The 25561-nt window shown below is 38.9% G+C and overlaps 1 protein-coding gene across 2 annotated transcripts in view; it reads left to right on the top strand.

Moving 5' to 3' along the window:
* GLP2R (glucagon like peptide 2 receptor) overlaps positions 1–22708 on the top strand; it is a 41006-nt gene extending 18298 nt beyond the window's left edge. Inside the window, exons 3-13 of one of the 2 annotated variants that reach the window (XM_063292762.1) lie at positions 3008–3112; positions 4730–4851; positions 6638–6744; positions 13501–13675; positions 14375–14534; positions 15128–15188; positions 17464–17533; positions 18565–18653; positions 19680–19818; positions 21392–21433; positions 22298–22708. In XM_063292762.1, coding sequence (XP_063148832.1) covers positions 3008–3112; positions 4730–4851; positions 6638–6744; positions 13501–13675; positions 14375–14534; positions 15128–15188; positions 17464–17533; positions 18565–18653; positions 19680–19818; positions 21392–21433; positions 22298–22612 — 1385 coding nt within the window. In that variant the 3' untranslated portion in view covers positions 22613–22708. The remainder of the gene's footprint in view (positions 1–3007; positions 3113–4729; positions 4852–6637; positions 6745–13500; positions 13676–14374; positions 14535–15127; positions 15189–17463; positions 17534–18564; positions 18654–19679; positions 19819–21391; positions 21434–22297) is intronic. The other variant, XM_063292763.1, reaches the window with a different exon arrangement.
* The last annotated feature ends 2853 nt before the right edge of the window (positions 22709–25561 follow it).

The following is a 25561-nucleotide window of genomic DNA, read 5'->3' as shown; positions in this document are numbered from 1 at the left end:
ATGCACATATGCAGGCACAACAATCAGTTTTGAAATAAAAAAACCCTTTCTTGTATTTTCTCTGCTTTTTCAGAATAACAGAAAAAATAGATTCAAAAGCTACCAGATTTTTTTCCCCCAAATTACTATTTTTCTTTCTCTGAGCTATTTATTTTTCCACTTTTTTAAAAAATAAGCCAACAGAGGCAGGTAAACAATACTTTGAAAGTGGAGGTGCAGGAAAACACACCTGAAGTTGCACTTGAAGTAATTGGTAATGTCCATACCTTCCCTCCAAGACTATTTGGTGGCCCATCCTGGCATCAGAACAACATGGCAGGGCTGATATGCCCTCGGGGTAGCTCACCTTCCCATTCTCCAGATTCCTGCTTTACTGCACCACTCTTCTGAGAAGGCCTTTGTCTTCTTAGCCTTCTGAGCTATTGATCTACTTCACATCCCATCCCCAGTATTTCAGAGAGAGAGAGAGATTAATCAAGCCCAAATCAAAAGGGTTTCCGACTGGCTTCTGAAAACGAGATTCTTCTTTGTCAGTCTCCTGCCCCACAGCCTGCACCATTCAGAAAGGTCCCCTGGCCTTCTGTTGCTGTAGTTGGAAAGGAGGCCATGCAGAAGAGTGTAGTATTGTTTTCATTTCTGTTAGATTTATATCCATTATTTCCTGGAGGAACACAGTGCTCCCTCCATCTCACAACAAGCACCCTGTGTGGTCTTTTGAGCTGAGAGAGTGACTGAAGTGAAGACCTCCAGTGAGCTTCTGTGGCTGAGGGAGGACTTGAATTTGAATCTCTGCAGTCCTAGTCCAGCACCTTCACCACTATACCACACTGGTTTTGCTTCTATTGGCCTATTGCACATCGCTATATCTGGGTTCAGTCCAGATTTGTTGACTTCCCAGCCAACCAAGTGATGCAGGTGATATGTTGTAGGGCAAGCTGGGAGTGTCAGCTGAAGAATGACTGGTCCAAATATAATTTTGGTCAAGTGGTCTTAGGAAGTTGCTATTCTGTTTTTAATAAAATGCATGGGTGTTATCTAAATTAGACAATATTCTGATTCTGACTATAACTTCTTTACTTTTAAAACCCTTTGAAATAAGAAATCTCAGAGTAGTTCATCAAGATGTACCAATGTGGTTAACTAAGGCTTATTGAATAAACCACATCTGACTGGGTTCATAAAGCCATATACCTTAGCCTGTGTGAATCCAAAATCCATTGCATTACTTCCCTCCAGAAGAGCCCCAATAACTTAGGACTGTTTCTTTCTTGCACCCTGGACTTCCTTAGCTGGCAGTACTGTGCCTGGGTCCCAATCACCCCTCCATTTGGACCTCTGTATTCAGGCTTGGACTGCTCTGGTGCCTCTTCCTTCTCCAGCTTGGCTGGCCTGCTGAACTTTCATCCTGGATGTTGCCTAGCAGAGAACTAGACTAGCCTTGTTTGCAAGCCACAGTAGCCATAACTAACAGGGTCATAGCTATAGAGGAGACAGCCTTAAGGGAGGCAGTGAGCCTGGGGAGGTGAGCCTAGCCCAGAGGCAGAAGAAGAACTTAAGAACCTATTTGCATGAACCAAACCAAACTGGCTAGATAATAGTTCTGATAAAATGGGAAAATAAACCAGCCTACTTACTTAGAAAATCCAGCTCTCTGGAAAAGGCTCTCATGCTGAGAAAGATGGAAGGAAAGAGAGGAGGAGGAGGAGGATCAGCAGCAAGGTGGATGGACTCAATTTCAGTGGTGATGAGTGTGTCATTGGAAGACTTGAAAGAACAAGTTAGGGATAGATCATCATGGAGAAAATCTATCTGTGTGGTTGCTAGGAGTCAAAATGACTTAATGGCATGTAATCAGTCAATCAATCAATCAATCAATCAATCAGATAGTGACCTTGGCTGAACTTGGGGAAAAAAGCTAAGCAGAGTTGGAGCTGGTTAGTATTTGGATAAGAGACTACTAGGAAATCTCATGGTTGTAGACTTGGCTTTTACAGAGGTAGCTTATCAGCTGTTGCTGCTGCTGCTGCTGCTTTCATGTTTTGAATCTTTTACTAATTTCTCTCTTTGTTTCCTCTCATTCATCTTTATATCCTGTTGACATGTAACAAGATGTTGTAACCTGGCCAAGATGACAATTAGGTGAAATATTAGCTGCCTACCTTATCTGAATGCAGGTGGTTACTCATTTCTAAACACTCTGACTAACCCTTCAGCCTCTTGAGATCAATTTGATTTATTATCTCTTGCTCGCTGTAATATACTTCGTTTTAGGATGTGGTAAGACAAATTTTCTGAAAAAGAAAAAACAAAAAGTGCATACATAGACAGAGGTTTGGTGTGTTTTTTTTAATGTAACATTCAAAATGTATATAAAGATTAAAAAAGGATAAAGCGAAGATAAAGAGGAAAAGCAAAAAGTAGGGGCTGGAAATTTATTTTATATTTATACTCCCACTCCTGCTAAATTTGATTATTTGGTTATTTGGTCAAGGTCACAAGCTGCCAGTTTTAATAAGCTTAGTTTGATATTGTTGGTTTAATAAGCTAAGTGTCCCAAACTCAATCACCATTTCTATCTACCTGGAATCCAAGCCAACCATGTTAGTTTGCAAAATGGCACAGTGTTAAGTGTAGAAAACAGCAGCAGGGTACGTTGGTGATACAGAAATGAAAAGTGAGATGGCTTCATTTAAAAATTGGCTGGTCTCAGTTATATCTGTTTGGTTTTCAAAAACAAAAGTAAAATAGGTTGGCATCCTAGTGCATTTAAAATACTACTTATGGTCAGCATATAAACTTGTTTTCAGAAAGGTAACTTGGTTACAAATAGTAATTTTATGTAAACACTACAGTACCAAATATACAAAGTTCCATATTGCTAATATAATTACTGGACAGCTTAGTTTAGACATACTGCATTCCTTGGTGATCAATGACTTTTATATAAATAATATAATAACCTTTAGCTAACCTTAAAAAATATTCCTTCTCTCTTTCTCCCTCACAGGAATATATTGTAATGGAAGTTTTGATCAGTTTGTTTGCTGGCCTCATTCACCACCAGGAAATGTCTCCGTTGCTTGTCCATCTTATTTACCGTGGCTAAAAAGTGGTAATGCAAACTTGGAAATTGCCAAATTGTAACATACTATACTATTTCTCTTCCCTTTTAGAGTTTTATATCAGGTATACCATGACCTAAAATGAAGTTCTTCTGCACTACAGAATAGTATCTGGTAGCTTTGGAGAAACATCTAAATTGCAATCTGATTCTGCTAAAATTGGTACAGAGTGTAACAATTATAGAAGCAGTGGTACTAAGATCTGGAATGTGATATATGTAGATATTTTAATCCATTCAGTTGTGTCTGATTCTTGGAGACTGCCTGGACAAGTCCCTGCAGTTTTCTTGGCAAGGTTTTTCAGAACTGGTTTGCTATTGCCTCCTTCCCAGGAGACAGGATAACTGACCCAAGGCCACCCAGGTCCTTTGTGCCTAGGGTGGGACTAGAACTCACAGTCTCCCAGTTTCTAGCCTGATGCCCTAACCACTACACCAAACTGGCTCTTAAAAGCAATGGTCCTGAGATCTGGAACTTGATTTCCCTCTTACATTTGCTGCAGTCCCTAAAGCTGAACATCCAAGTCCATAGATTAAGGATGGGGCACCTCTGACTTTCCAGATGTGCTGAACTGCAGCTCCCATCATCCTTCATCACTAGTCATGCTAGCTCAAGTGGGTGGAATTCAACACTCTCTGGAAGTACCACACCCATATCTGTTGCGATAGAAGTGATTGTATCATTTCTTAGCAGGTGCAAACAAAAGGCCTGACATTCTATTATTATACTGGCTCATCTATTTCAGTGCAAAGCTGTTTCTACCAAGTAGTTCTGTATGCTTAACATTGCAAATCTGGAGTGATTTTCTTAGGAGATAAGCTAATACACAACAAATCCAAATGGGAAGACATCCTGCCCCTAAGAAGCAGAATGAGAGATTGATATGTTCACATTTTTATTTCTAGTCAAAGGGAACACCAGTAACAGAACTAGTAAGACTTATGTTGGCTAAATGAAAGATCAGTCAGCTGTGTTTATACAAGCATGTTCATCACAAAATGATTGCAACATCAACTGATGGAAACAATATGAGACAATCTAAAAACCATGCCCCACAGAGAAAACATTCATATGTCTTCAAATATAATTGATTTTGGTGAGAACTGTTCATATTCAGCCATGCTCAGGAAAGAGTTACACTTGAAATTAAGGAAGGATGGCTGCCTTAAAAGACACATGGACATTATATCAAAAGAAAGTGGAGATGGAGTGACCCACTTGATCAGAAATCTATTTCCAATAGAGAAGGACCCTAATTATGTTAAATTAATTAATGCTTTGTAAACTCAAGTGCAATTCATGTAAAGCATGAAAAAGATACTAAACGCTATTTAAAGAAATGAGGTCTTATCCCATGAGTTTAAGCTTTTAAAAATATTTTAAAATAGGGAATTAAGCAAATTTGACAGTGTTAATCCAATGATAAATATTAAGCTTTCTACAGTTACTTCCCAAATAAACAGACATTACAAAGAGCTGCCTACACTAAGCCAAGTCTCCTTTTTCTGGGCTTTCCAGGCATGCGATGAAAGAGTGACAGCAATAAACCATGTCTGAAAAATGAAATGTGTGGCTTGACCTTTGAGCTTGTGTCTGTTTACTTTTAGGAAGTGCAAGGAAAGTATACAGAGTCTGCTTGGACCAAGGGATTTGGCAAAAGATTGAAAACACAACAGAGGTTTGGAGTCACCGTGCAGAATGCTTTGGGGAGAAACACCTCAAACGAAAAGTGAGCAGGATTATTTTTTATGGGGAAACACATTCACTATTTAACCTTCTCTGGAAATCCTCTTCTGACCTACTGAGTATCTTATTTGCTACTGTGATTGCAGTTCACCCATGATGCAACTCACCCTGCGTGAAAATGGGTAGCATTTGTTAACAGAGAGAGTTAGCACGATTCAGGCTGGAGGCTCAAAGGAGTGCCCTCTTGCTCTGGGCTTTGAGATTCCAGACTGCAGAGTTCATTCAAAGGAAGCATTGAGAACACATTGAATCAATCAGAGAGGCACGCCATAAATACACTCATTAAGATTTCACATTTGATTTGATTTCTTTGTCTACTATACAGCCTCCTTTGAGAATCTGCATACTGTGTGTGACTATTCTAAGTACCCAAAAGAACCCTAAGTTGTACTGAATGTTCACAAGATCAGTTCAGGAGTATAGTTTTAACAATGTTCTAGCTACCAGGTACGAAATATAGGTAGGAGTTATATGCCTGCAGTTTTTAAAATACTTGGGAACACGCATATTGATTAAGTAACGCATATAACCTATTTTCCACAATGGTCCTACATACAGTAAAGCAAGAGGGAAATTCAATACCGAATGGAGCTTTTGCTAATAAAACAAACTAATCAGATCTCTCTTACACAGACACAGATACAGACACACACACACCCAAAGAATATATTGCCTTTTTACGATGGAGAAATTTTCTTTCAGTAGCAACACCATAATCCATACTGGTGTCCACTACAGATTTTTTGCACAGCACGTTTTAATGCCCTCTCTTCTGCAATCATGGATGGCAGATGTAATGGCATCCCTCTGGTGCTTAAACAATGTCCTTGTTCCTCTGGTGAACCTGAAACCCCAGAACATGTTTTCTAAGGCATAAATTATATGTGGAACTACATTTTCAGTTAATTTGCCCTTGAATGGAAGACTGCCTAGCCATCCCAAAGTTTTTTTAAATGACAGGTGCCCTGAAACCACCTTTTTAATTGCTGGGTTTTGTGCCTGAGCCATAAAACTGCATCATATCCAGTTTTGTTAACAGAATCACAACATGCATTAAACCGTTACAATGTTTTTATATTTTTGGATTACTGTATACTTGGGTTGTTTTAACTTATGTTTGTGGTGGTCTTGGACCATCATAAAGATTGATTGACTGCTGCTAGCTGCTGCTTTTCAGTTTCCCTGGCCTAGCAATTTAGAGCACATAAGGGGCTGTCATTGGAGAGGCAATGATCAAATCTAGCATTCTGTTTCAAATACTGGCTGCTAAGGACTTCTGTAAGATAATAAATATGGCATGAAGTGGACAGATACCTCCTTACTTGTTTGTAGCATTAGGCAGTCAGTTTTGTTTCTGAACTTGACACCTCTGATTACCTTTTCTTTAAAAAAATACCCTACTGGGAGAAAAGCCCATGGATTAAAAAAGATAAAGAGAGAGAGAATGAAATGGATACCAGTTGGACTCGAAGTGGTTTACAATACAGATAATAAACCAGAGGTATTGCAGCTGAAATTTCTGAGTGGTCTTCAAGGGAAGTTCCATGTAGAGTGAACTGCAGTAATCTAAATGAGGGATGAGAAGAGTATGAGTGACTGTTCTCAATCATATAGCTGATCAGGGTTGCCTAAAATTTTGCAGTCAGCCATATGTGTCAACATAGCAGTAGCTGTTTTGGGAATCAGACATATACATCTGATATTTATGGATCTACTTCCTGCAGGAAGACTTGACTACATTAACTATGTTGTTTCTTTGTTGTTCCCAGGAAGAAGAACTTACCTTGTTTATTGCGTTACAGAAACTTTCTACAGTGGGATATTCTTTTTCTCTTGTTTTCCTTGTCTTAGCACTATTCATACTGCTGTTATTTAGGTCAGTATAACCATTTTTTCCCCAGTAGAATATGGTCTGTTTAACCTATTCAGTAGAATATTTTATGTATTTGATTTATGCACTACCTCGATCTGTTTGTATTATGTATTATGGCATATGGCGTAACACATATGCATTCTGGCACATATTAGAATGGAGAAGGGGAGTATGTCAGACTTTCTCAAAGGACTGCTCTTGATCACAGACGATCAGAAGTAAAAAAATGTCCTTCTACAATGGCCAAGTTAGATATTAAGAAAGGAAAAATAGATGAGGGGCCCTTGTAGAAGGAAATTAGGAAGGGTGACAGGGATGAATCACAAAATTATAGACTTAACTTGAAGGATGAAAAAAGCATCTCAGGACCCTAGTAAAATGATTGGTTTTGGTGACTGTCAATAACATATCAATTATTGAAAATAATTGAAATACATCTTAACCCAGCATATTTACCCCATCACCCAAAAAAGTAGGTCTGGCCTGCAGTATTTGCATTAGAATTGAATAATCCTTCCTCAAGTAGGTCTGTGACAGTCATGACTAGTTTGGAGATGCCAGCCATAGGGAATCAATATTGAAGTTAAAGGAATTGCTGAGGGATCACTACATGCAGTTGTCTGTCTGTCTGTCTGTCTGTCTGTCTATCCATCTATCATTTAGTTATCTACTTATAAGCAAAATTTATAGACCACTCAGCTCATAATCACTCTGAGCCACTTACAAGTTAAGGACAGATCAAATGCAACAAAAATGAAATGAAAGTGATAACCCAGGGACTCATAAATCCAATGTTAACAGCATTCCCACCAAGGCACATACTTCCTAACCCAGCATCAGGGAAAAGAGCCAGGTCTTCAAGCCCCATTTGAAGGGTAGCATAGTCAAGGGAAAACTAATCCAGAGGGCAGGTGCTGCAACATAGAAGGCCAACAATTAAACTATTGTATTTGCACAAGTTGATGGTTGAACCTTGCATACAATAGGGTGGGTTTCTCAGAAATCAAGAAATCAAGCTAGACATGGAAGCTACCAAAGGCTGAAGGAATGATCAGAACCTAAAAGGATATTTCTGCAAACTAATATAAAATTGTAATGTGAATCAATATATAAACATGTGTGCATAGATTGAAAATTGCATGCAGGCTATGTGACAAAGCAACAATATGATGTATTCATTTCAGATATTATACGTTAATTTGATGATTATTCTATAAAATTCTATTTATGTATTGAATGAAGGGAATTAGAAATTGCACCTTGAATTCTTACAAACTTTAATTCCCCAGGGTTTTGCATAGGGCAGAGTCTACTACTGTTGCTTTTTTCCATGGTACATGAAAAAATATGTCCTACTTTCCATCAAATCATCTACTGTTTATGAGTACTTTGAAAACAGTATTGGACAGATTGGACAACAAATTTTAGAAGGTACTAATGGACCATGCCAGTGAAGAAACAGTTGATCAAGCACACAAATGCTCATTGGCATAAACAGCTTTAACCTGGAAACAGTTGCTGAGAGTTACTGTACATTACATAAGACAAAAGATAATTGCTATTATAAACAAATATTTACCAAACCAGCCAGACATATTCTGAAGTTTGATGAGCTAGAATGGAGTAGTCTTACCCAGGTCAGCTTGGTTACCAGTTATTCTCACTGACACTCTAAATGCAAAGAACTCTGGAGAATAACCTTACAGAAAGTTCATGAAGGAAGATTGTCAGATAAATCTATATGTAAATGGAACGACAGGATTCCTAAATTACAATTAAAATTTTACAACCAAGAATAGAACAGTACAAATTGTTGTAAAAGAAGGGGAGAGGAGAGAATTCTGCTCAGATAAATCATTTTGACTGAACAGAATTATAACTGACCATGAAAAATGTCCTGGACCTCATGTACTTGATTCAGTTCCATAGTAATTTGCATGATATGATTTTATGTTCACACATCAACCACTGAGCTTGAGAAACTAGAATAACCTGCTGAAATTTGCCTAGAAGGTTCAATATGCTTACTTGATGGCAGGAACATTATTTTAAAAAATGAATTGTGACCATGTTAAATAGTACAGTGTACTGTAATGTGTTGAGAAGGTTTCACAAAGTCATCAAAGCAACATGGGAAGTTATCCAAGCTACAGGATTCATGTTGTGTTTGAAGCATGCCACGCTGTATGAGCAGCGAACGTGTGTAAGTCATAATAGGCTCACAATACAAGAATAACATTAATAAGCTGACACAAGATAAAGCTGCAGCAAAGACTTTAGTGACAGGCCTCCTAATGTAAGAACGTGTATGGTCTGTATAGAGAACAGGAACAGAAAGAACAGGGGAAAATGAAAAGAAATCTTAATAGTTCCATATGGGGGTTGGTTTGTTTTGGTGCCTTTGAGCCAATCTTGAATCCTGGTGGCTGCCTGGACAAGTCCCTGCAGTGGCCTTGGCAAAATTTTTGGAAGTGGTTTGCCCTTACCTACTTCCGAGGGCTGGGAGAGAGAGACCCAGCCGGCTTTGTGCCTAAGGCAGAACTCACAGTCTCCCAATTTCTAGCCTGGTGTCTTTAATCACTACAGCAAACTGGTTCTCATGTGAAAATTATTGCTACAATACTGGGGGAAAAAATCAAAGAATTTCTAACCAACTTGAAGACCCAAATATGTGTGCAGGAAGACTACAAGGAAACCATAATGCTTCTAAGCCTTTGTTGTTGTTTATTCGTTTAGTCGCCTCCGACTCTTCGTGACTTCATGGACCAGCCCATGACAGAACTTCCTGTCGGTCGTCAATGGCCCCAGCTCCCCCAGGGAAGAGTCCGTCACCTCTAGAATATCATCCATCCACCTTGCCCTTGGTCGGCCCCTCTTCCTTTTGCCCTCCACTCTCCCTAGCATCAGCATCTTCTCCAGGGTGTCCTGTCTTCTCATTATGTGGCCAAAGTATTTCAGTTTTGCCTTGAATATCATTCCCTCAAGTGAGCAGTCTGGCTTTATTTCCTGGAGGATGGACTGGTTTGATCTTCTTGCAGTCCAAGGCACTCTCAGAATTTTCCTCCAACACCACAGTTCCAAAGCATCAATCTTCCTTCTCTCAGCCTTCCTTATGGTCCAGCTCTCGCAGCCATATGTTACTACGGGAAACACCATTGCTTTAACTATGCGGACCTTTGTTGTCAGTGTGATGTCTCTGCTCTTAACTATTTTATCGAGATTGGTCATTGCTCTTCTCCCAAGGATTAAGTGTCTTCTGGTTTCCTGACTGCAGTCAGCATCTGCAGTAATCGTTGCACCTAGAAATACAAAGTCTTTCACTGCTTCTACATTTTCTCCCTCTATTTGCCAGTTATCAATCAAGCTGGATGCCATAACCTTGGTTTTTTTGAGGTTTAGCTGCAAGCCAGCTTTTGCACTTTCTTCTTTCACCTTCATCATAAGGCTCCTCAGTTCCTCTTCGCTTTCAGCCATCTGCATATCTGAGATTGTTAATGTTTCTTCCAGCGATTTTAACTCCAGCCTTGGATTCCTCAAGCCCAGCATGTCGTATGATGTGTTCTTGCTGAATTCTACCTTGCAGGATCTTGAGCATTACCTTACTGGCATGTGAAATGAGTGCCACTGTTCGATAGTTTGAACATTCTTTAGTGTTTCCTTTTTTGGTATGGGGATATAAGTTGATTTTTTCCAGTCTGATGGCCATTCTTGTGTTTTCCAAATTTGCTGGCATATAGCATGCATTACCTTGACAGCATCATCTTGCAAGATTTTGAACAGTTCAGCTGGGATGCCGTCCTCTCCTGCTGCCTTGTTATTAGCAATGCTTCTTAAGGCCCATTCAACCTCACTCTTCAGGATGTCTGGCTCTAGCTCACTGACCACACCGTCAAAGCTATCCCCGATATTGTTATCCTTCCTATACAGGTCTTCTGTATATTCTTGCCACCTTTTCTTGATCTCTTCTTCTTCTGTTAGGTCCTTGCCATCTTTGTTTTTGATCATACCCATTTTTGCCTGGAATTTACCTCTGATGGTTCTAATTTTCTGGAAGAGGTCTCTTGTCCTTCCTATTCTATTGTCTTCTTCCACTTCCGCGCACTGCTTGTTTAAAAATAATTCCTTATCTCTTCTGGCTAACCTCTGGAATTTTGCATTTAATTGGGCATATCTCCCCCTATCACTGCTGCCTTTTCCTTTCCTTCTTTCTTGGGCTACTTCTAGTGTCTCAGCAGACAGCCATTTTGCCTTCTTGGTTTTCTCTGTCTTTGGGATGTATTTTGTTGCCGCCTCCTGAACAATGTTGCGAACTTCTGTCCAGAGTTCTTCCGGGACCCTATCTACTAAGTCCAGCCCCTTAAATCTATTCTTCACCTGCACTGCATATTCCTTAGGAATATTAGTGAGCTCGTATCTAGCTGAACTGTGGGTCTTCCCTAATCTCTTTAGTCTGATCCTAAATTGTGCAATAAAGTTCATGATTTGAACTACAGTCAGCTCCAGGTCTTGTTTTTACCGACTGTATAGATGCCCACCACCTTTGGCTGAAAAGGATGTAGTCAATCTGATTTCGGTGTTGTCCATCTCGTGAAGTCCATGTATAAAGCCCTCTCTTAGGTTGTTGGAAGAGAGTGTTTGTTATGCAGAGTAAGTTGTCTTGGCAAAATTCTATCAGCCTATGTCCTGCTTTGTTTTGTTCTCCCAGGCCATGCTTACCTGTAATTCCAGGTGTCATTTGACTGCCCACCTTAGCATTCCAGTCTCCCGTGATGAAAATAACATCTCTTTTAGGCGTGTTGTCCAGTAGGTGCTGCAGATCCTCATAGAACTGCTCTACTTCAGATTCTTCAGCATCTGTGGTTGTAGCGTATATTTGGAGCACTGTGATGTTAGATGGCTTGCCCTGAATTCGAACTGAGATTATTCTATCATTTTTTGGATTGTATCCAAGCACTGCTTTAGCCACTTTACTATTAATTATGAAGGCTACTCCATTTCTTCTGTGGTCCTCTTGTCCACAGTAGTAGATCTGGTGGTCATTTGATGTGAAGTGGCCCATTCCAGTCCATTTCAGTTCACTGACACCCAAAATGTCTATCTTTAATCTTGACATCTCACCAATAACCACATCCAATTTGCCCTGGCTCATAGATCTTACATTCCAGGTTCCAATGGTGTGTTGATCCTTAGAACATCGGATTTGCCGTTCACCACCAGCACCGGCAGCCGCTAGCCATCCTTTTGGCTTTGAGCTAGCTGTGTCATCACGTCTGGGGCTAGTTGAACTCATCCTCTGTTCCTCCCCAGTAGCATTTTGACCATCTTCCGACCTGGGGGTCTCATCTTCCGATGGTATACCGTCATATCTCTGGTTGTACTGATCCATTTAGTTTTCACGGCAAGAATACTGGGGTGGGTTGCCATTACCTTCACCAGGGATCGCGTTTAGTCTGACCTCTCTGTCATGACCTTCCCGACTTGGGTGGCCCTTCACGGTTTAGCTCATGGCATCATTGAGGTGCTCAAGCTCCAGCACCACGACAAGGTAATGATCCTTTGCTGAAGTCCCAGACTATTACATAATTTCTTGGTTTTGTTCTCTTTGACACACACTTCTTTTCAGTGACATGTAAGCCTTACTGATAGCAGTCATATTTATTGTAAAAGTGTCATGGGTATTCAAGGAATCTTCTTAGATTATAATCTTTAAATGATCACTGCCATAGATGGATTTTATAATGTGAGGGTTACATTAGAGGAATTTCACAGGGGTCTAAAATCACACTACAGTATTACATAATGTAATATATAATGTAACACTACATTATATAGTATTACATTATCTTTTAGTATTAGACAATGTTTGATTTTCATTTTGTCAGTTGGTTTGCTCTGAACTGGGATAACCCCTTGAAGTGAAAAGATCCAGAACCAAGGTACAAACTGAGTGTTTTACGGTACTGCACTCTTGTAGACTTTTGGGGTAATCAGTGGTGAGTGGTGAGTGGTGGTGACTTTGATTCCAGCTGCAAAGGCTTTGCTCAGTCCTGCTCAGTTTTATATATCTGCATACATTACTTTTTAAAAAAATCCCATCAAGATCTGATCACTGGAGTGAGCAGTGCGATGCTTTGCAATAGAACCTTTGAACAGATGTGAATTTCTGCAGCAACAGTTTGAGTCAGTCTGGTCTAGTGGCTAAGGCACCAGTCTAGACACCAGGAGGCCGAGAGTCCTAGTCCCGCCTCAGGCAGGAAAGCCGGCTGGGCGACCTTGGGCCAGTCGCTCTCTCTCAGCCCAACTCACCTCACAGGGTTGCTGTTGTGGGGAAAATAGGAGGAGGAGGAAGGAGTACTCGGTATGTTCCCCGCCTTGAGGTATTTATAAAAATAATAAAGGCGGGATAGAAAATAAATTAAATAAATAAATAAACTGGGAAAAACTGGTTATGTTGGGAGAACACAACATAGAAGGAATGGACGCTCCTACTTCAACTGCAGTGTAAGCTCCCTCAGACTCAGTGGAGCTCTGTCCAGTGTGGCACAGGAATTTGCTCTTAGCAAAGACATCTGCGCAGCATCATACGCAGTTTTATATGCCACACAACTAGCTAAGCAAACAGTCCAGTGGAACCCTTCATGGCCAAGCCACCCCCATCCCCAAAGGAGTATATAAGTTCTCAGTCATGGCAGGAAAGAACCTGTTACTATTCAGAAATGGCTATAGCTAACTTTGGTATTTTCTGCTCTTGCCCTTCAGGAAATTGCATTGCACGAGAAACTACATCCATATGAATCTCTTTGCTTCATTTATCCTACGAGCTGCAGGAGTTCTAATAAAAGACGGCATAACACTCAATGCTTACAGATTTCTTTCTTCAGAGTCAGAAAAGCCAGATGATGAAAGTGGATGGATTTCTTCCGTGAGTCCAGAGGTATTGTGGCAGGCGTTCTCAATGTTAATATTAAGTGACTGAAGCAGCAAGAGTGTTGTCTGTTTTTCCCTACGTCCTTTTCTAAATTCAGTAGCAGTAAAAGTTGCAGGAAGGTTCTTTCTAACTAAATTCAGTCACAGTATTTATATGATGCTCATCCTTTGCTTACCACCTCAGAGGAAAAGTGCCTATTTTTAAACAACAATAATTGATATAGAAATGCAAGGTCAGGTAGCATGTTAAATTTGTTTTTATCTTTTTATAACATTTATGGCCTACTGTTCTGTGAACCCCCTGCAAAACTAATTAATTAAAACATGATATCCAAAAACAAGGCAAAAGGAAGGGGAGGGAGGGGGGGAGAGGAACTGTTTCAATTGTAATTGTTTTAATTGTTTTATGGTTTTATTGTTGTAGGCCGCCCAGAGTCACTCGCTGAGATGGGCGGCTATAGAAATCAAACAAACAAACAAACAAATAAATAAAGTTCAAACACTAAAATTTTAAATCCAGTTTCAATCGATCTGCTTAATAATAGCAACTCCCTGCCCTATGATCTTGAAATATAATGTCTATCCTATTGTTCCCTGAAAAGCAGCATGTATACTTGCAGCCAATAAACTCAAGGTGAAAGCAGGGTAATCCCTATTGGGATTCTGTACAGTGTTATTAATTCTTCTTTTTCTCTCATCTTTGCAGAAGCTAGTCTTATGCAGGATAGCTCCTCTTTTCATGCACTACGCTGTTGGAGCAAATTTTTACTGGGTTTTAGTGGAAGGAATTTACCTCTATAGGTTATTAGTAGCTACTGTGCTGTTTGAGAGACACCAGCTGCTGAGATACATCTTCATTGGATGGGGTAAGCTTGGATTTCTTTCAAGGAGAAGGACCTGATTTATATACTGATAGGTTTATATATTTCAGTCAGTTTCATGATTGGTTCAGCTATTCAGATGGAATGGGTCAAAACTAATCTTCTGTTTATTACCACTGTTCCTGCTGTTGAGAAGATTTCAGTCACCACCTGATCAAGGAACCTAAATTTGCTCTTGATTTTTACATCAAATTATTAGGAAAATGCAGTTCTTGAAGTTCGTTGCTGCCATTATTTGCTTGGAGATTTTCAAAGCACATACAAACCAGAAGGCAAATATCTGTGAACATATTTGTTGAGCGAAAGAAGTAGGTTTTTACAAGGAACAAGCTGTGAGGAAAACAAGTTATTGAGATCATTAGCCTTTCCTTTATTCACACAATCAGTGATAGTCCCCCAAATTGTTATATTGATTTAGTAATATATACTAGACTGTGAAATTGAAAAAAAAAATATTTTAGAAGAAGGCAATAGTAAACCAAGCAAACTAGAACTGAGTAATTCAAAGGACTTTATACCCTCAGAAACTATATTAAGCATTGTCATGCCACAGTATCCACCTCTGTTTTTCCTTCCAGGTTTTCCAGTTTTGTTTGTAGCTTCTTGGGGAATAATAAAATACCAATTTGAGTATGAAGGGTAAGTTACTGTTTTAAATGTTCCTTTAACTTGCTTCATTGTTTCTTTTCATGCCTATTTTGTGCCAATAGAAAGTGAAGCCTTTTGTTTATTTCCCAGAACATTTAGACCAGCGTTTCTCAACCTTGGCAACTTGAAGATGTGTGGACTTCAACTCCCATGGCTGGCTGGCAAATTCTGGGAGTTGAAGTCCACACATCTTCAAGTTGCCAAGGCTGAGAAATACTGGTTTAGACTAAATATGGACAATCATGAGATGATCATTTGTTGTGGAGGCTGCATTGCCAGGCAATAACAAACATTTTGTATGTTTTAATAACCTATTCTTGATTCAGGCATAATTTTAACTTTTAAAAATATGCTAGCTAGAAGGGTTACGATAAGCACAAATCTCTTGTGTTTTGTGGCCTGCTCCAGATTGAAAGAGGAGCCCCCAAAAAGCACAGAAAAGAGGGAAAGGCAAGAAATGACAGAGAGTTTCATCATGTCCAAACAGAAATCAGATTGCCAAGATGCATACAGTACTGACCCAAAACTAGCTTAGGCTGTAGATAGTCCTAAGCAAATGGCAACACAGTGAGTTTAGAGTCAATAGATATTTATCCAGCCTGATGACAGCTTAGCAGGGCTTTGGCCATTATGGCATTTAGAGTTGGGCTGTAATACCAAATGTGGTAAGATCATTCTTGTGAATGGTAAGGATGCTTGTAGAAGTCTAGTTTCAATGGAACAGTACGGGGAGCTTGATAGATAGATAGATAGATAGATAGATAGATAGATAGATAGATAGATATTTCCAATTTCTACCACCGCCCATCTCCCCCTTAAAAGGGTGACTCTGGGCAGTTATATACTGTTCTGAGTGTTTTAAAGGAAAAATATAATCAACAGCTCTTAGGCTACAAATCATTCCTAATGTTAAACCACTACTGACTCCAGGCATAGGGACATTTGGCACTCCAGATATTGTGAGCAACTCCCAACATCCCATGGAAATATGGGTTATGGTAAAAAATGTGGGGAATTGCAATTCAGCACCATCTGGAGAAGCAAGATTGCCTAGCGGTGTCCTTTTCTAAGAAGTTAAGGTTGCAGTTCTGTAGTGGTTTTATCTGGAAGTAGACTCCATTGCAGTTAATGTGGCTTATTTCTAAGTAGGCATTCTTGGGATCTTAAAGTTTAGAAATACCCAATGGAACCAAGATTTTTTTTTAAAAAAACTATTATTATTATTATTATTCACTTAATCCTCCATTAGCAATCTCCATTCCCATTATAAATAAGAAATTGCATTATGGTCTGCTACAGCCAAGATCATCAGAGCTATGGTTTTCTCTTAAAGGCTAAAAAAAGAGAGGGGAGATTTTGGGATTATTTGTTAGGAATCAAGTACTGTTAGTGTTGATTGTGGAAAAAAGTAGGTGACCCAATTATCCTTCTTTGCAAAACCCCTGTAGTTTCCTACCATGTTGAGTTTTACTTTCTAAAGTGTTGTAGAATTGAGAGCAAGTTTTGGCTCTAAAGCATGCCAAAGATAGACGGCATTTACATCCTCATCCTTGTGAAAACTAGTGGTATAAAAATCCTGATGCCACTTTTATAGGGAAAAATATGCCATGAACAATGCTCATGAAACAGAGGTCAGTCCATTGCTGGATTTTGAATATTTTGAAGAACTCCATGCAGATGAGTCTTAAAGGATTTCCTACTCCTTCTCTTACTATTGATCTTCTGATCCATAATGCTATATTCCTTTCCACCAGAAGAGTGATGGATGGTTTTGCATTCTGAAATTGGACTTCAGAGATTCAGAATAATTTCTAACCTAGGTGATTTTCATACCCATCTCCAATGAATAAGTGAACTTCAGAAGTTCTGATGGAATCTTAAGAGGAAGGCTGGAGTGCTAAGTTTCTTTTTAAACTTTGGTGGCCATGTGGGAGAAAAAGTGGATTATCCTTACAATGGATTATTTTCCCAAAGAACAAAATAATATGGCCTTGGGTGAGGGATGAGAAGGACCAGATCCTGCATATAACAGCAATGTTGCTGAAAAAAAATTCTGGGATCTCTCTTAGAAAATGCATGGACTAGAATCTTTCCTGAAGCTTTTAAAACTTTTCATATGATGAAAATGCCGTCTATCTTTGGCATGCTTTTCATACTGCTTCTATAATTCACCAAGTCTAATTATAGAGTCTTTTTAAACAATAACATAAATGTGGTTTATCATTTTGTGACTACATGACAGAATAAAATTTAACTTGCTTTTTAGATGCTGGACAACAAATGAGAGCATGACAGTCTGGTGGATCATTCGAGGGCCCATATTATTTTCCATTGTTGTAAGGATCATTGTCAAACTGCTTATTGTATTATATGGCTGGGGAATTCTGGGAGTTGAAGTCCACACATCTTAAAATTGCCAAGGTTGAGAAACACTGCTTTAGTTGATAAGGAAAGACAAAAGATGCACCTTAAATAATTTACAGAATTAAATTTACAGAATTCAATGAGCCATAATGGTAGCAGAAGGAAAAAGATGGTTGGGAGTTATAACCTGATCCATTTGGGGTTGAGAAAGTCTGTACTGTACACTGTGATCAACAATCAAATCAGAGATTTGCAGCAATTGCTTTCAGACTGTGGGTTAGAGTCCAACATCTATAAACAACTTGTTTACAAATCACAAGTAACATCAGGTCTTCAATTCACACATAGTTGCCTTTCCAATACTGAAGGGCAAATCTGTTCCCAGTAAGAAGGGCATGGAGAATTTCTATTGTCCTGCCATGTTTTTATGTAGTAGCTATACAGTTCAAAAGACTGTGGATATTTTAAAAATATTACACCTTGTTTCAAAGTTATAATTACTTCTTAACGGGAGCCCAAAGTTGCCAAGCAGCAACTTAGCGGGAGGGATCTGTGTCCAGTAATTACAATCATCATCAATCATCATCATCATCAATCAGTAGGAGAAGTCATACATGTTTGTTTATTATTTTGGGGCACCACAACATTTGAAAACCCCTGAGATACAAGAATATTTTGTATATATTTTTCTTCTGTAGCAGCCATTAGTGCTAAACCTTAATATTTTTCTCTTTTCTGTCCACTACTACCCTCTTTCTTCCCCCCATCTGTAATTGCTTTTAATAAGCTTTGAGCTTTCAAAATAAAATGCAGGCAGAGCAACAACATTTGATAGGAAGTATCTGAATGCAGGGTCTCTATACAGTACATTAGAAGAGTAAATGGCAGCTTGAAGGGTGCTTCTTGCAGCTGCCTTGCCCTTAGGAAATCCCCACTGGAGATGATTATGCAAAACAACATTCATTGCATTTGGAGAAACCAACCATGATGTGTGTTTTCTAAGGTTAATTTCTGCATCTTCCTGAACATTTTGAAACTGTTACTTTCCAAATTGAAAGCCCAGCAAATGACCTTTCGTGACTACAAATTCAGGTAGGTATTACTTTTCCATAACTTTCTGCACCATTCTTCAAAAACATACACACACACACAGTTTTGACTCCCAGACATACAGGTGTCAATATACTGGTCCAACATTGTAATCTGTATTTGTCTGACATTTCATTCACCTGAAAATGCAAATTATAATCTGCAAAGATTTACATCTTGCTAAATGCATTTGTCTTTAAAGGTCCACAGGAATAATTGCTGTTTCTGCAAGGAGAATGTGACACTTTTAAAGTAACTGAAACTGCAATAAAATGGACACTAATTTTGAAGTGAAAAATGGGACAATATGCTCCATCAATCATGTTTTGGTTCATTTTGGATAGCAGGTTGGATGGATTGTCACAACTATGAACAGAATGCAGGATGCAAGAAATGAACAAATAAATCCACAATTCCAAAATGTAAATATATGTCAGGAAGAAGGTTAAAATAGAAATCATAAAGTACAGGGATTAAGGAACAACCCTAAGATAAAGTAGGAATATTCTAATCTTGGAGTATGCCACTAAAGCAATACCCACTGCATATCATCAGGGCAGAAACAGAAGAACCATATTCATTATTCTTTGTTTGGTATTTTAAAACAGAAGCAAATCCTTCCACGTCCCTGAAATGAAATGTATCTACTCCCCAAGCCCCTTCCCATCCTTCCTCCAAGCCTCACTAGGTTCCTTTGGAGAACTTTCCAAGCTTAGGTTTTCCCCAATTTCACAAGGCCCCAGTTTTGGGATCCAATGTCGGAATCTTTCTCCAAGATCAAAGCTCTGCCTCTGACTTTGGAATGGAGAAATCAATTGGTTCTACAGTCACTAAGGCCTTGTTCCAAGGATCAGCTGCAGCCTTCGTATGGGATTTGCACTAGAATGCTTAAAGCTCATCAACATCCTGATCTAATGCTAATCCCAAATCAATGTTTCAAGTAACTGTCTGTCATAATTGCATTATGTATTTTTTGTTTAGTTTTGTCTCAAGGATATAATTCATGTTGGTGATTGTTTTCATTTTAAGATTGGCAAGGTCAACCCTTGTATTAATACCTTTACTTGGAATTCATGAGATTGTTTTCACTTTCATCATGGATGACCATATTGAAGGATTCCCCAGGAATATCAAAACCTTCATCCATCTGACCATCGGCTCTTTCCATGTAAGTATGGGACTGTGATGGAGGTGGGGTAAACAAATTTAAAATCAACTTCACAGAATGCAAATGAGGAAAAAAATTCAATATCCCATGATCATAGATAAAGTGCACAATAAAGGAATCTTTAAAATATAACTTTAAAACATATTTTTAAAACAGGATTTGATATAAACATTAAACTTCTACTACAGAATAAACAATACCTAGCATACCATAAAAATGCTAGCATCTCATAAAATGATTTGTCTGGAGTACTTTCCAATCCTAATATGATTTTTCAGTTTTGTCATTTCAATTATTTGCTAGAACTTCTCCAAACAACCTTTAAGTACAGCAGTGGCTGCCAAATTCATTTATTGTCACCTTGTTACAGATACAGAATAGATAATACAGTGATAGTCTATTTGTCTACTTTTCCTCACAAGTCAGAGGAACAGATGTGGCTAATAGTTATAACGATAATTCTTAATTAGCAATACCTTCAATAAACTGAATCTTTACTACTTACAAAAAACAAAACAAAAACAGAAATCCAGTTTGTCATTGCTACCAAATATGAATAAAAATGTCCTGAAGAGAAATCACACATGCGATATTTGGCTTAGCCTTATTTATATTAATTTTCTCTTTCGGTTAAATTACCTTGATTGCTATTGGAGACTTAGATCAATTAAAACAATTCACTGAAGAATTTTTAGTAATTAGGAACAACATTCTCAAGACATTTGTTACCCTGTTTTTCTGTCCTAATCTACAAATATAATAGAGAAGAACATATTTTACAGTCTGTTGATTATGTAAAACTAAAATATATTTTAAATTTTCTTGGAGAATGTTAGCCCCAAAGAATGAACATTTGAAGTCAATTCAATATTTGCTGGAAGTGATGTACCACTTTCCAAGCTTCTTAAATCTGCCTATTTGAGTCTTAGAAGTCCACATATTCCAACCAAAAGCCAGAAATTCCATGCAACAAAATTAGATTTGTATCAGTCCAGTATGGGTAGTTCTGAGAAGATAATTTTAAAATATGTACTTAATAAGTGGGGGAGCACAATGAACTGATCTTTTGGAAAACTTGTTAAATATTAATTAATTAATTGTTAATTAATCAATTTGTTAATGCTCGCTTTTCAAGATTCCACAGCCACATTCTAAGAAGAGTTAATTCTACAGGCATAAATGTAATTTGCCCTAAACTTTAGACTGCAATCTTTCCTGAACAGTCTAATGTGAAAAAACTATGATTAATGGAAAATAATATATTTTATTGGAACCAACCACAGTGGTTTGAAATGGCAAGCCAGACACTTCCTCCAGCAAAACATTCAAAATAAAAGTAAGCAGATTACTGGGTATGGATGCAGGTTGGAACCCTTATCACATGATCGTTAAGAAGCAAAAATGATTCTTGAGTAAGAGGAAGTTAGTTGCATTAATGTTCAATTTGGCAGCATGATGGCTCATGTTTCAGGTGATCTTTAGGAACAGTTTTCTCTGATTATATGCACTCCAAGTCAAATTGTACTTTGGCAAATTTTCCTCAAATCTAATTTACTTTCTCTCTTTCTTCCAGGGTTTTTTCGTAGCACTTTTATGTTGCTTTTCTAATGATGAGGTACATTATCTTTTTCTTTTCTCATTCTTCCCCCCTGCCCCCCCTCCCCATTGTTCAGGACACACCGGCTTATGGTTCTTGGTGGTCATTTAGATTCTGTTATGGAAAATTTGATCAAGGAATTATTGAATTTTCCATCATGCTTCTTGTAATAGTTGGAAAGACACCGCCTGACACAGCAAGTTGGCTACCTAGCTGAGAACAAATGAACTTGTGATAACATGCACAGTCTGTCATGCTAAGCAATAAGCCAATGGCCTGCCTGAAAGGGCTCAATTTATGGAGAGAGGCTTCAGGCTGCCCATTCTTCCAGCAGAGTAGAGCAGATATAAGCCAAACTGAAGGAGCAGATTCAAGAACTCCCTTCCTTCTGCTTTTCAGTGATTTTTCATGCCCCTTTGCAAAAGAGAGTGATATGGATTGCAGTGATACTGGGAGTGTTGGGAGGGAATGCATTCCCATTTCTACATCAACTGGTCAGATGTCTTTCATTTTTCATGCAGAATTATTGAGGCAAGATGCAGATACGATTGACAGATTCAGATGAATATGGGACTGTATGATTTGGTGGATGTACTTACACTGTATTTTGATGTAGAGGGACAGAAATCAGTCACTCAGTAATCAGCCAATGGCCAGGAGATGGATGCTGCACTGTTTTCTTTCCTTGCCAGCTGATGGCTTTTGCACTTGCTCCAAGGATTAGGTTTATCTAATAAGTATGGAAACCGTGGACATGGCAGTTTCCTTAATTAAGGTGCTATGTTAGGGACAGTGGCAGCTGAACTCTAGCACATTTAGAACATACCCAGTTGGGAAAGGCTGCTATAGTCCCAAATGTCAACCTCTTTTCCTTTTTTCCAGGTAAAGGCTGAATTAAGCAAGCAGTGGTCCCGTTTCTTGCTAGCATACCCCTTTGTCTATATGCCCTGTTTGCTTGGAAAGAACATCAAATACCTAAGGAAATGTCCCAACAAACAGCATTTGAGCAATAACAGTTTCTCCCTCGAGGTAACCCAACCTCCGAAGAAGCAATCAGCCAAGCTGAGAACATGCTGTAATGTGGAACGAAGCCCCACAGTAAAGCACAATCTCAGAGCAAGCGTTTCCGACAGCAGCGAAGAAGAAATTGCCAACGGGGAGACCATTGAAGAGGTCCTGGAAGAAAATGAGATTTAGAACTTTGAGTGAAAAATGGATTTGCTGGGATCTTAGATAATCTTTTGCATGGAAGCAACTGAAATTAAAGATCCTATTGAAAGGACAAGATGAAAACAGCTCTAGCACATTTTTTTCCAATCCATTCTTCATTTTGTCAGTAAAACAAATATTGGCATAAGCTGGGAACTGCACCAGATCTCTTGGTTCTCAGGAGCTGGATATGGTATCAAAATTACATGGCATAGATTGATCACACATACAGTAAGAGCCTGCTGGTTCCTCTGAAACTCCCAGTATTAAGTCCACCAGAGGCTAAATACTCCTCCAACTGAATCAGGGATCCGATCCCATCAGGCTGCATTTCAGGACTACAGTGCTTTTTATGATGCCAGTGAAACAAGTAACTAAATTCACCAAGTGAATAAAGGAACTGGTCTGAGAGTCAATTTGCTCACCATACATTTAGGTGCTTGCATGTATACATGTAAAAAAAATATTTTTCAGCCTCTGCTAAAATAATAGTTAAATCAGAGCTATCTTGGTTTGTGTTGTTGTTTATTCGTTTAGTCGCTTCCAACTCTTCGTGACTTCATGGACCAGCCCACGCCAAAGCTTCCTGTCGATTGGCAACACCCCCAGCTCCCCCAGGGACAAGTCCGTCACGTCTAGAATATCATCCATCCACCTTGCCCTTGGTCGGCCCCTCTTCCTTTTGCCCTCCACTCTCCCTAGCATCAGCACCTTCTCCAGGGTGTCCTGTCTTCTCATTATGTGGCCAAAGTATTTCAGTTTTGCCTTGAATATCATTCCCTCAAGTGAGCAGTCTGGCTTCATTTCCTGGAGGATGGACTGGTTTGATCTTCTTGCAGTCCAAGGCACTCTCAGAATTTTCCTCCAACACCACAGTTCCAAAGCATCGATCTTCCTTCTCTCAGCCTTCCTTATGGTCCAGTTCTCACAGCCATATGTTACTACGGGGAACACCATTGCTTTAACTATGCGGACCTTTGTTGTCAGTGTGATGTCTCTGCTCTTAACTATTTTATCGAGATTGGTCATTGCTCTTCTCCTGAGGATTAAGCGTCTTCTGATTTCCTGACTGCAGTCAGCATCTGCAGTAATCTTCGCACCTAGAAATACTACCTCTTTCACTGCCTCTATGTTTTCTCCCTCTATTTGCCAGATCTCAATCAAGCTGGTTGCCATAATCTTGGTTTTTCTGAGGTTTAGCTGCAAGCCAGCTTTTGCACTTTCTTCTTCCACCTTCATCATAAGGCTCCTCAGTTCCTCAGTTATTAATGCTTCTTCTTTCAAGATACTTTGCAGTCCTAATTTCTTTTATCCTACCAACATATCTATAAAGCAAATCATTATTACTTCTACTATACAGACAGAAAATTAGTTTGACTTACCTAGAGCAGAAAAAGCAGAGAAGTTTAAAACTGCTGGATGAAAAGGAAAAAAAAAGAGAGAGGTGGGGGGAGATAGGGGGTTGAGAGACTGCTGCTTAAACACATCTACAGTACTTCTCAAATAGTTGGACAAGCTGAGATATTACTTAAAAAGGCAAAATGAGCAAGCCATCAAAGGAGTTGGCAAGTAATTGGAAAGGGTCTGTTTAGGAATGTGTATTTGTTCTTAATGTTTTTGTTTTAAGGAAATATGGCAGAAGTTCTCATCTCTTTCATTTCCATCTATGTTTCTTCTCCAAATTGTCCTCAACTGTATTTCTTCTCAGAAGAGATAAAATAGAGAAGCTCCAAGCTCCACACTAGTCAGAAGCCACTGCATTTGGTTCCTGGGTTCATGAGACATGTGAGGTTTCTTCCTCCACCATCCTTGGTTCTGGGCTTCCTTCAGTTACTGTTTTTATTTTATAAATTGGCCAGTAGACGGATGCTGCAGTGTTTTCTTTCCTTGCCAGTTTATGGCTTTTGCACTTGCTCCAAAGATTAGGTTTATTTAATAAGTATGGAAACCATGGACATGACAGTTTCCTTAATTAAAGTGTGGAAATTGCACATAACCCTTAGTTTAATCATAGTCATTAATCTTACTATCTCAGGTATCTATCATATTAAGATTTACAGTATCTCATATGGTCATTGTAAAACAGGCATTTTACCCTTGGGAAGGTCGAAGATGCCCCTACTTTTACCTGTTTTCCTAATGTGAAGAGGTTTGTTTTTGTTTTTGTTTTTGTTTTGTTTTAATGGCAGGAATCCAAAGTTAGTGTTTCATGAGCAGTAGAAAATGGAGTGTGGTGAAATGAAAATGTTTTCTCCTAATTAATAGAAGGCTAATGTTTCCAATACAGAACGAAAAGGAGGAAAAAGGAGCATTAGTGTGTCCACCTTGATTCAAGGGAAAAAGGAGAGGATTAAATAAGATCAGCACTGGGAAAGAGGGCTAGAAATGGTCAATGTTCTAAAGCCGCTGGATTTAAGTGGAGAGAACAGGGAACACAAAAAAGAGAGAGAAATGGCTATGACAGGAACTGACGCTAAAATAACTGTTGGATAAAATAACAGCCTGCAGAAGGGGTGGGTGAGGAAGGTAGATGAAACCTGACTGAGCTCAATCTGCTTACTATGACATCCATGAGTATATAAGACCAAGGACTCTTCAAGACACTGGTTAGGTACACCCTTGGGCTAAACTGTAAAGTATGATTTATGAATCCATCTCCTATGGCTTAGTATTATGTATGAACTGGGCGGCTGTAGCTTATTCAAAATCCTGTGGGATGTATGTACCCCGCAAACAAGTTATAGATCAGATAAAAATGTTTTTTTAGGAAATCTGTCTACTTTCACCTGTAGGCTTTTGTAGCCAGGTGTGGGCTTCCAGAACTCTACAAAAGTTTTAGGGTTTTGGGGGGTGGGTTTCTCTTTTTTTATGTTTAATTGCCCTGCACCAATTTTCCTGTCTGTCACAGGTCTTGCAGTTTTTTCCTCATCTCTTAGC

Source organism: Candoia aspera, chromosome 2, assembly GCF_035149785.1.
Source record: "Candoia aspera isolate rCanAsp1 chromosome 2, rCanAsp1.hap2, whole genome shotgun sequence".
Taxonomy (NCBI): Eukaryota; Metazoa; Chordata; class Lepidosauria; order Squamata; family Boidae; genus Candoia; species Candoia aspera.
This window is presented reverse-complemented; position numbering and strand designations above follow the sequence as displayed.